Here is a 12,857-nt window from a genome sequence, read left to right on the forward strand (position 1 = left end):
TACGCTAGCATAGTCACAAAGCTTGACGTTGGCCTGATAAGTTACATTTTTTTGGACATTAAATGGTCCAGATATAGTCATAGACAGTGCTGGATGGTGAATATCCTCTGGAAGCAGCGGATCCGGGTCATGAGAGACTGTTATGTTTTGAGAAGAGGAGAAACATAAGTCAAGGATTACACCTCTGAAATTGGGAATCTTATTGACTTGAGTAAGGCCAAACAAGGTTGCCATATTTTGAAGAACTTGAAAAGAGCCGTCACGTGATGCGCACATCGAGGTCCAGTCAGCATTCGGCAGATTGAAGTCTCCTAGAAGCAAGATGTCTTGAAACCCATTAAAGTTGACAATATCTTCGAGAGAGTCGGAAAAATCAGTATAACATGCTGTAGGTTTATTCGGAGGAATATAGACGCCACCAAGGAGCATTTTCTTGCCGTAGGAGAGACAGATAGAGACAAAAATAGCCTCTGATGGGGTGCAAACAGGGACTTCAGCACATTTGATGTTGTTAGATATGGCGATTAGCACTCCACCACCACTCTTCTTATTAGTAGTGTCGAGCGCTCTGTCGCTCCTAAAAACTTGGTAGCAGGATAGGCCGAGTTCACTGGTTGCGATGCTAGGTAGAAGGTTTGTTTCTGTAAGGACTATTATATCATGTATGCAAGTGGTTAATGATTGACGAATTTCAGCTAGTTTAGTCCTAATTCCATTTATGTTTTGATAATAAATATTCAGTTGTGCTAACCCGTTGGAAGAATTTAGTTTTTTGGCTTATTTACAATTTTTGGAGTTCCATTGACGTATTTTATGGTGAGATCAGATTCGCCGTTCTTAATGCGAGAGTCCAAAGTTTTACGTAGGTTGTCCAGAGTCTTACGTTCGCTAGGAGTCCTGTCGTGAGAGATAGAAACGTCGGAGAGTTGTACTCCATCCAGGAGATCAGATGAGAAGTTCCTGAAGAAGAATCTTGCTTCTGCTGGACTCTGCAGAATGAGTTTGATAGGACGGGATGACTTAGTAGAGGGTTTGCCGATGCGAAAGAAGGTGAAATTCTGAGAAGTAAGCTTAACTGAAACTAGAATTTTATTAATCTTATCCAAGTCATACGGCTTCTTTTCTGGTAGAAGTGGGCTAGTACATTCGGGAACGTTGAAGATGATAACGTTAGACTGTCTTGAAGTACGATCAACTATTTCCGAGTAAATGTCGTCAGTAGGTAGAGGATCGCTTCTTTTCTGAGACTCTTCTAATAAGTATTTGACTTCATTTTCAATCTTGTTTATACGCGGTTCGATCTCAGAAAAGGCTCTTGACAGCCTGCCGAAGCTATCCTTTAAAGTAGCAATGTCGTTGGAAATAGGTTCAATATCAGCCTTTGTCGCAAGCGAATCCATTTTCTTAAGGATGTCTTCCAAGAAACCTGTGACCGGATCGGAGTAGAAACATCTTTATGACAATCCACTCTGTTGCAGAACCATTTTAAGGCAGAATCGTTTGCCAGGCGTTTATATTCAGAGGGACTCAGAATACTTTTTAGGCAATCAAAATGGAACCATCTGTCGCAGCTATCGCACTGTATGCTCTTGGTATCGTCGGTTACCTTTATCATACATCGAACACAAACATCGATGTTATTCATGGTAGCTTTTTATGTGCGGTAGATGGATGTTGAGTATAATTTGTTATAGTGCTGCTAATGTAGGAGGAAGATATTGAGAAGGCCGTGGCAAAAAAAGATGTATAGTTTCCTCTATGGATGACGTAATCTTGACAGCAGACAAGTTGTTGGTTGAGGATGGTGGAACGGGAGTGATATTTCTTTAATGAGGCCTATTAGGCGAAAACAAAGAAGGAGGTTAATAACTAAGCAACGTAGATATCCGACATCTTGATGATATTTAGTTAATCTACAAATGATCACACGCACCTGACAATTTAGAAAATATGTAAGACAACATGCAGGCAACACGGTGATAAAATAGCTTACATGCACAGTTCATACGCACAGCTAATTAATGAGTAACTATTTAGGTAATTTACTAATCTGGTTTTCACAGCTTTTTCTATTATCTTACAGAATACAGATAATTGACTTATAGGCCTTAGATTATTTTTAGTATAAATATTTTCTTTTTTTAACAATGGTACAATTTTGCTTAGCTTTAATTTATATGGAAAAATTCCCTTAGAGAAGCTTAAATTAATAATATGCGAGAGGATTGGGGCTATTTCTAATGCAATGTTTTTAATTAGATCTACGCTAAAATTGTCATACTCCGAGGATTTCTTATTTTTTAAGTTATTAATAATATTATACACTTCCATAACCGTAGTAGGGATTAAATAAAAGGAATTTCTAGTATTACAACTACTCGTTAACTGCGATAATTGGGTATCACTGCCACTATCTACATCTGATTGTATACTAACAAAGTATTTGTTTGCTATGTCTGCTATTACACTTTGCTCAACAACAATATAACCGTCATCCAATTCTAGTCTGTGTACTGTCTTATCTGCTTTGCCATCAGTTAAATTATTTATAATTCTCTACTGTTGAGAAATATCTCCTTGACAACTTCTAAGTTTGTCAGAGTAATATTGGTTCTTGGTCGAGTCAATTACATTCCTTAGATTAAAGCAATATCTTTGTAGATATTGTAAAAAGTGCGTATCATATGGCCTTTTTTTCGACATTTTATATAATTTCTTTCTTTTATCAACTTTTTTTAGTATACTTTCTGTTATTCAAGGTGTTCTTAATCTAGCTACATCTACTTTCTTAACCAATCGTACATTATTTATGCTGCTATTTACAATTTCATTGAGAGTTTCATGAAACTCACTATAACATACATTGACATTATTCAATGTATACAATTTATCTCAATCAACATGCCTTAGCTTAATTATTACACTGTCATAGTCAATTTTATTTTATGATTTATTTTATAATTAATGCCGTCTAATATTTTATCACTGCATTTTAACTTTTGTAGTTAAATTTCAGTTAGTAGTTAGGGGAGAGTGGGGTAATTCTGCGCAGTGGGTAATAGTGCGCATCACTGTTTGAGACAAACGGACATAGTAATCCGATGTCTGATAAGTGCTGCACCTAGCGGTTGCTATGGCGAACTACTAGACAACAACACCCGGCGCGCCACTGGCAGTTGTTAATGAGTGAGAGTGAAAGAAGTGTTTATCGTGATTTTCTTATAATTTTCTCTCATCAGGAAATAAGAAGGTAAGCCTACATCATTTCTCCCAATCTAAATAATCTGTACATAGTCCTTAAACTACGTTAATTTACGCGTGTTTCGGTATATGATTGGTCTTTAGATTAGTTCAGTTGCATATTTTAGGTTAGGTTTATTCGCACATGGTCGCAGTCGGGTAATGGTACGCGTTTGCGCGCATGATTCCCCCTCACACGCTTATATACAAAGGTTTGCCTAATCTTTTGTTTTTCGTGGTTTTGTTCTCAGATGCCGAGAAATTACATTCGAAAGGGTGATCGCCTAAAGTACTCGCCAGATGACCTAAAAAATGCTTTGCGGGCTGTCAAAGAAGAGAAAAGGAAAATCAGAGAAGTCGGAAGAAGTTTTCAACATTCCAGAGGCGACCTTACGAAAAATACCTTGCCGTTCAGGAAACCAATAGGCCTAAGAGACGTCAATCTTCGATTAGGTCGGAAAAAAACTATTTTCCCGGCAGAGACGGAAGCTGAACTTAGTGAATTTGTTTTGCTGCTAAGTAGTCTTTTTTATGGTTTAAACACCCAAAGAGCTTCGCCGAATTGCCTACAGATTTGCTGAAGACAATGGTCTTAAGCACTCTTTCAACAAAGAAACTTGTCTGGCAGGCAAAGACTGGTTATATAGCTACTTGAAACGCAACACAAACCTGAAGTTACGCCAGCCCTGAAAACACAAGTCTTAACAGAATTTCAGCGTTCAATGAGCAAGAGGTTAAGATTTTTTTTTGATAACTTGAAAGCCGTGATACATAAATTTGAAATAGACCCCCACCGTACGTACAATCAGGACGAAACCGGTATAACAACCGTCCAAAAGAAGTGCCCAAAAGTGTTGGCACTAAAGGGTGCTAAAAGAGTAGGTGGGGCTACTTCAGGGGAAAGGGGAAGAACAATCACAGCAGTTTTTTGTGTAAGTGCTGGTGGCCACTACATCCCACCAATGCTGATATATCCACGCAAAAGAATGACCCCCAACCTTCAAGTGAATGGACCACATGGTGCACTTTACTGCCTCTCTAACAACGGCTGGACAAACTCGGAGCTGTTTTTGGAGTGGCTAGCTCACTTTAAAAAAACACTCACACCCCTACACCCGAGGATCCTGTTCTTCTAATCCTGGACAATCACAACAGTCATATATCCATACCGGCCTACAAGTTTTGCAAAGACAGCAACATTCATATGATATCTTTGCCCCCTCACACGTCCCCTCACACGTCCCATCGGCTTCAGCCACTGGACCTGACTTTTTTCGGTCCATTGAAAAACGCCCTTGTATAGAGAATATGATCTTCATCTAAATGCGATCCGGTCATGAGAAGATAACCGAGTATGATGTTGCCGGACTCCTTAATCAAGCTTTTATAAAGGTAGCTACCATGTCTAATGCTGCGTCAGGCTTCCGTTCTGCTGGGATTTTCCCTTTCAACCCTGATAAGTTTTTTGACAACGGAATGGCTGAAATGCGCGACTTGCCTATCCCTCCAGTAGAAGGAGTTCCAGAGCATGAAATGCCTACACCAACTAGGATCACTGTTTGTCCAGAAAAAACACTCCCTTCCACAAGTCAAGTGTCAACACCCATCAACTTTCGGAAGTCCTCAGTCAACTGCAATTGCACCAAGTCTTTTTGATGATCCGTTTACCGTGCACATCGACCAAAGCTTCCAACTCCTTTCTGGCATACGCTCCTTTCTTGAGTTCAAATAAGAAGGTTTATAAAAGCCTGCAAATCAGAAAAAACCCAGGGAAAAACAACATTCAGAAATTCTATTCTAACTAGCACTCCAGTTAAAATAAAACTAGAAGCTAATGCAGAAAAGAAAAAACTAAAAGAAGAAACTGAAAAAAAAGAGACTGACCAAAAAAAAACCAGAAAGTTGTTCAAAGTTTAGCTTTGTCTCCTAAACTTAATAAAAGCAATGGGCCTACTGCCAGTAAGGTAAAAAAGACCAAAGTTAGGCCTTATCACAAACTAGAGAAAAGCGTTTTGGGACACATCAGATGAATCAGACATAGACCCTTCAGCCATCTGCAATGAATGACGAGTTTGACGATGTAGACAGAAGTGTAATCGATCTAGACGCAGTTGAGGGGGCGCCCAATGAGTTGTGTGGTTTTTTTGTGGAGATCATGGAAAAGACAGGGAACTGTGGTACAGATGTATATTGTGCGGAAAGTGGTATCACGCAGCATGCACAATGAAAGAATCAGCTAAAGACTTTATTTGCGAATTCTGTAAATACTAAAATAATTTTTATCCTCTTTGTTTAAAAAATTATCTCTTTCATATTAAAAATATCCTCTTTGTAACCAAAAACATTTTATATAACCATTTTTATACTTTATTCACTATAATGTTTTACTTACACACTGTATAATAAAGTGTTTACTATAAATGGTGACTTTTATTCCACATTCCGATATGTGCTCAAAACGCGCACCATTACCCAACCCACTGCGTACCATTACCCTACGTTCGGGCAATTGTGCGCTCTTGCATACTCTTAGAAAAAATAAATGTACATAGTTTGCCTTAGGGTATTTTATTTTCAAAAAAACACCAGTGTATAGTATGATAACCACTTCAACTTTTGGTGTAACGGATGACACAAAATAAGCCATTAAAAAAAATATGAAAAATATTTTCCCTTAGGTGCGCACAATTCCCCCACTCTCCCCTACATATTTTAAATAAGAATTCTATTCTAACAATTATTAAATTTACCTCAAAGTTATACGTAAGACTGCCAAACCAACTCATACAAATCCAATTTGGACAAAACTGTTAAAAACTTATATTTTATGGAGACTTAAAACTTATATCATACTTATTTAACCCTGCCTTCTTCGAACCAAACTTTGAAAAACCTATTCTCAGAGTGAGATACTTATAGAATGTGTGTGTTTTTGACAAGCTAATCCTCAACAAGTCCATTGTCTATTATAACTAAAATGATGGCATAAAATGAATCCAGTTTATGGGGAGAAAAAAAATCACGTATAATAGACGGTGAATTACGCTATTGTATCGTATATGACTAGTAGAATTTCTCTCTCAGTCCAATAGTAATCTCTCTGATTCCAAATTTTGGTCGTAGACCATGCATGGTAGAACGTATAATAGATACGTTCTTTGGAAATCAGATAATTTAATTTAAGCTGCTCACACTACTATCTCAATTACGAATAAAAACAAAAAAAAATCTGTCAAAAAAGAGTTTTGTACCTAATCTGACTCACTAAAGAACTTGGGTCTATACAAAGATCCACTAATTGGTTTACGGTAAATAAAAATCTAGTCACGCCCACTGCGAAGGATTGGTCCTGTCAGCAACACACAATGTCGCATTACAAGAATGTTGTTACATGTTGTAGTTGCTGGAATATCTAAAACATAAAGAAACAAATCCTTTTTTACTATAACAAAAATATATTTGTACACATTACTGCTAGAACAGTATTAGCGTATTAATACGGACATAATCGTATACACATATTACTGAATAAGACCATATAACGACTTGGATTGTAGATATTAATATACCAGACTATTATGAATAAAATTATCAGTAAGACATTCAAGACGGTATAAAATATTGTTTTATTAGTAAGCTCCGAGTGAATATTCAGTAAAATTTATTCCTAAATTTTTAACTATTGAATATTATCTGGTTTGTCTAAATAAAAATCAGAGTTCTAAATAAAAATAATGGATTTATTTTAAGCTGGAAATTTAAAAAGTTAAATGTTTCAGAATTTCATCACTCTATATTTTCACCAAAGAAGTAACAAACCGTTTAATAATAGTTAAAATGTCCTTTGGCAAGAAATATATCAGTTAAATATATCAAACTAAAAATCAGAGCTCTCTCCTGAAATAAAATAATAAAGTTTTCAGAAAAAATCAAATACCACTTGGAAATTAACAAAATACAAACATTCACTTCCAACTAATTTCACTCAAAATTCAAAAACAAAAAATCAAACTCCTCTTTCAACTAGTTGTACCTTAACTTTCAAGTCTTTGCAATTCAGATACAACTCTCTCAATCAATTATTAAAGTTCAATTGATTTCCAATAAAAAATTCACTATATAACGGTTCAAATTAAATATTATTAAATTACTAAATTTCCAAAATCCAATAACAGTTATTAACAAAGTTCAATTTTAATATACCTTTCTTGCAAGTTTGAACCAAATGTAACTGGTTTGATTCTATTTTGCTTTATTGTTAATGAAGAATCTGTTATTCAGATTGCTCTGTAGTTTCTATAAATTAAATTTTTCCTATAAAAGACCAAAAATTTTATTTAATATCAGATCTGAAAGACTTTTTCTATATAACGTACAATAAATTGGGTGCTTACCTCAAAATCCCTCGTGGATCAAAATTTAGAAACACGGCGCGCACTGTCATCAACTTAATTCACGATAATTACCAAAAAGAAGGCCGAAATTTATGAGGTGGCAGTTTTTTATAGTACCCTTTCCCCTCTGCTGGACATCCGCGGTGTTCTCTCATTGGCCCAGCCGTATCCAACTCTCGAGACAATAGCCCTCTCAGATCTGACGTAACTGCAGTACACAAGACAAGTTCTGATCAATTCAAGGCCGAAACCGCCTTCCTAATAATTTAAAGTTACCAAGTTGCACTAACTTGCCAAAGAATTACATATTCGTTTTTATCCTAACTTCTCACAATCTAATTAAAATTAAATCCCAATAGTTCTTTTCCAAAAATTTATTGAGGCTACAGACCTCTATAAAGAGATATATTTATAAGGCTAATATCATAACGAGGTATTATCATATTGGCAACAAACATCATGAAATTACACAACAGAAGTTGAATATATATTTATTTATTGTTTTAATAGTTACAGCATCAAAACAGTGTTTGTGGTGGACGTAAATACAGTGTCAGTGCAAATAAAAAATCCGTCATGGTTCCAGAGTAATTTTGCCCCCACTTTCAAGTTCATAATTTATCTGTCATAAATAGTAAATAACAAGAAACGTATAAAGATGTAACACTAAATACTCCAACAATCCTACTCACACAAAAATTTACCCTAAGGTTCAAGTAGCATCTGCAAACAAACACAACATTTATATTGTAAAAATGTGATCACTATGAAACCCTGTCTGTGCAGGACTTCTTTTACCGCTTTAAAGACTATAACTGTCAACTACACAAAGGGACACGTATTCTTCTCGATGGAACGTTGAGACACTAATACGTGTATATAATGTATTTTTACATCAGGCAATAAATAAAACATACGGTTATGGGGTTCAGGAGTTGGACCCCACAAAGACTCATAGTGTTAGAAAAATAAATGGCCATATTTCGTCAGTAATGTAAAACTTTAAGCATTACACGATTAGTATTCATATAAATATTTAATTTTTATAAGAAACGGTCTTTTAGAATATTTGTCCTAGATAAAGGAGAATTTAAATAAAACGTAATTACTTGATACACTTGGCTTTTAAAGGAATGTTTTGTTCATTTTTAAACAATGAAGTTAAAAATGCCAACTTTACGTGAGTGTTTGACTGAAGATAACGATATAATCTTACATAAAAACCTATAAGCCACTATAGTATTTTTTAAATAACATATATAAACTTTAAGTTACTGAAATAACATAAGTATATTGTTTATTATTTAAGTAATCATTTAAGTATCATTTTTGTATTAACAATTAGTTTATTAAGGTATTTTAATTGAATATCGTAGTTTATGTTCTTTATAGGACAATGTAAATATTCTGTATAATTATTTTTAATAACTTCCATTGGGCCTAGTATTCAGTTGGCAAATGTTACAAAATTAAATTATACAACTCTTTAAGAATTAATTGCAATAACAAAGTCCTTTACACTTTTCTTCTATTTAGCTGTATTTTTATGCCCTGCAATATGTTTACTAATGTGATCTTTTTTTTAAAATTTTAAAAATCATCTGGTTACAGATCTTCGTATAGATAGGTGTTTATGAAAACGCCAAGGAGAATTGTAGTCATTTAATCAATAACATAATAGTATTTTCTACCCACAAGAAAATTGTTAATGGTAAGTTTATTCAATTTGTAAAATCATTTTACTTCACGATGATAATTTATTTCAATATTACTTTGCCAAAAGATTGCTTTTTAAATTATATTTTAGTCAAATGTATCATTTCCTAAATTCAAATAATACATTTTTAAAAACAATGCTACTTACTGACGATAAAATCATATATATATATATATATATATATATATATATATATATATATATATTATATACAGTTCATTGCTGAATGTATGTGATTCTCAGGACATAAAACTATTATTCTTACTAATTGATAAATGTTAATTTTCTTAAATTTCTGCTATAAAAAGATCCTAGTGTTTGAAGTAATAGCCTTGCACTAACAGTAAACAAATTTTTGACTAAGAACGTATACATTTTAGATAATTATGTAATGGGTTGAGAAATGAGCAACTAAGACCCAGGTCAGTACGGCCCGCATCCTTGTCGTGAGAGTGTACAGAACATTGATGGATCACTGACCCACATGTGGGGCGGTTTTTGTTCTATACTTCGGCTATAATTTAATGCCAGCCCTCGCTCTTTGTGAAAACCACCCTTCAGTTACATATGCAATCGCAAATACAGTGTAAAATAATAACTAAACAATAATTTTAGTAATAATTTCAAAAGAGCTCCACAGTGTTTATACTGACCTTTACTCAAATTCACAATGTATGGATTAAAATGTAGTCTGCCCCATTCCATTTACGACCATCACTGACTTTAAGCCATCATATAAACATAATATTTATTAATAAACTGGAGGATGTGTTAAAAAAAAGTTGCACCTGAAAATAAAAACAGGATTATCTAGGCTACGTTTAGTCCCAAGAGGTTATGGTGATAAAATTTTAAGTTAAATAAAGTGGTTTATAACCTGAAATAGTCACATTTAAATTGCTAATGATGTTAGATCAATCTCTAAATGATCAACATAATGACCAAAAATAAAAGTCAAGACATTTGCCTTTTATTGCGGTATTATTTATTTTTACCTAATAACTAGAAGCAGATAATCGCCGTTTCATGCAATTAAACTTAATTATGACCTTTTAAAATTATTTTCGCTCCAAGTTCGAAATATTTTATACATTACCTTCCCATAAAATATATTAATCACTTTGTACGGTTTCTTACATTTTAATTACTCAGAAATTTAGATCCGGTAGAGTCTTTATCAATTAAATAGCGAAATAAGTGTTTAAAATACAAAGGAAATTCAAATTCGATACACAAATATATATTTTATCTTGTTAATAATGCTAACCTTATACTAAGGGGATGTATTTCAGAAAGTTTCTGAAGGATTTATACTGTTGATTAAAAAGTGACTATTTAGTTTTAGGTAACTGTCGAGTTTAAACCTTTTCCCCATATTTAATAGTTATATTACAATCCGCATGGAGAACTTGTATTTGACAAATCAAGCAAAGCTCAAAATATGCCATTGCAGTATAAGTAACTTTAAGATACAAAGAATAGAAATAGTGTTCTAAAATAGTATCTAATTTTCAAATTTTTTCTCTCGTGATATGTTACAATTTAGATCCCTAAATTTTGGTGTTTGGAATCCAATCTATACTTCAGGTGTCTAAAGACCTTAACGCTAAAGATTAAGCATAAAAAACTTTATACATTCTGTTTCAAGCCTGCTCTTAGATGTGTGGTTCAGTACACCTGTTCTGTCCAGTGAAATGGATAATATTTGCTCCAATTACTTTCAACCCAGAAATATTTGCTTAGGATCTTAACACACAACGTCATTGAAGCCACTCACACAATTATTGGAGTACGAATCTATAGGACATCTCCCTTTTACCTCACGCATCACAGTTGGATTTTCAACATATATTCAACGTAAATCAACATACATCAAAGCTGTAGAACGAACTGCTTGCAATCGTCGTTAGTGGGGAGTTCCCAACCAAGCTAATTATAGCGTTTCTTTATGCTCTGTCTTATATTGTTTATCAGTTCCTTAAGCGTTTTAGAAATTAAATATCATAATTACAGAATAAAAGTGCATTAGAGTATTCTTACATTGAGGGGTATTGAAATGTAAGGAAATTTCCGCCTCTTGCGAGTATTGTACGTTTCTAATCGTAACTAAGAATAGCGTATTAAGTTAAATTAATATTCTATTCAATAATTTCACCTCCTATATTAATCATATTTAGTACCTTAGCACATAAAACATTTTTTAAATCAAGAAAACTTAACTTATGTAATCAATGATTTTCTTGGCACAAAATAAACTGAAATTGAGAGGATTCGCGCTACGGGTGTCAATATAATAGAATATTGGGTATAAATATTATGTGAACCGTTATAAATAAGTAAAAATAAGTAGCAGCCAAATAATCCTACATTAAACGCTTTCCATTCCAGGAATGACCACAGATATTGGACGTTCAACATACACCCACTGAGAGACCGCGATACTATTAACTATCACTGTCACCGTGGTTACTACAATTGATTGAGGCTGCTACCTGTCAATACTGTGATAGCTGGGCCTTGCTTTTAAGGAAATTTTTAGCCAATGCGAAAATACCACATTTATATTCTGTAAGTAACCAAAGGTTTGCGATTTGACTTAAAAGAAATTCAAAAACGTAGAATAATTGGACCTAAATGATAAATTTAAAAAACTGGAAAAACCCCAATTAAAATTAAAACTAACCTGCCTACTAAAGAAACTGATTGAACTACATCATTCGATTAATTTACTTTAAAATAAACCTAAGCCCCTTAGAAAATTGCAACAAGAAGTCTGATCGTTATGAACGGAAGACAACTATTTCACATCATACAATCACATATGTATTTCATATATAGATTTGAAGTATATGGGACTTATCGGAAAAAAATCCTTCGTTCTTTAAAACATAACTGAGAGTAAGTAACCTTATAAGAGGATAAAGGTAATGCAACTATAGTAAATGGGTGGACACTTAGAACGAGAAACTAAATAATACCTTCATAGATGATTCTTCAAACCTGTAAGAAATTGTACTATGCTTTACATTAACATAGAAAGTAATATGATATAACATAATTGAAAGTATTTTCTACTTCATTAAAACAATCTACTATGGTTCTAAAATTTACATTTGCCCAAAAAGGATTAACATAAATAATTTAACACTTAAAATCAACAGTTATACATCATTAATAATTTGTTAGATTGTTTAATGTACCAGTTTTATAACTGTAAATAAGTAAGAAGTAAGCGTAGGAGTTATTTCCTTCTATTCATTACATGCAGGTTTCAGATGATTATCAAGGTTCAAACAAACAAACAAACAAACTTATTCTGTGCCACTTAATATAATTTCGTAAAATGAGTGATGTTTTCATATGAACCAAATAAATACATAAAGTTCGAAAACTAATTTCTTTTAGCCTTTTACCAAGATATACTTATTGATTTTAAACCCATAAACCTTCCTCATAACTTCAATGTTTCGAGACATTGTTAAATGAAATGATTGTGATGATTATTT

The 12,857-nt window shown here is 33.6% G+C and overlaps 1 protein-coding gene across 1 annotated transcript; it reads left to right on the plus strand.

The window, feature by feature from the left end:
• Positions 1-3,962: 3,962 nt before the first annotated feature.
• Positions 3,963-4,376, plus strand: LOC124355772 (MFS-type transporter clz9-like). The gene has a single exon (XM_046806927.1). It carries the CDS (start codon positions 3,963-3,965, stop codon positions 4,374-4,376), a length of 414 nt encoding a protein of 137 aa, XP_046662883.1.
• Positions 4,377-12,857: the final 8,481 nt, after the last annotated feature.

This window comes from Homalodisca vitripennis, chromosome 2 (assembly GCF_021130785.1).
Source record: "Homalodisca vitripennis isolate AUS2020 chromosome 2, UT_GWSS_2.1, whole genome shotgun sequence".
Classification (NCBI taxonomy): domain Eukaryota; kingdom Metazoa; phylum Arthropoda; class Insecta; order Hemiptera; family Cicadellidae; genus Homalodisca; species Homalodisca vitripennis.

Coding starts and splice junctions, on each gene's coding strand:
- LOC124355772 (XM_046806927.1), top strand. CDS start 3,963: ATGAGCAAGAGGTTAAGATTTTTTTTTGATAACTTGAAAGCCGTGATA.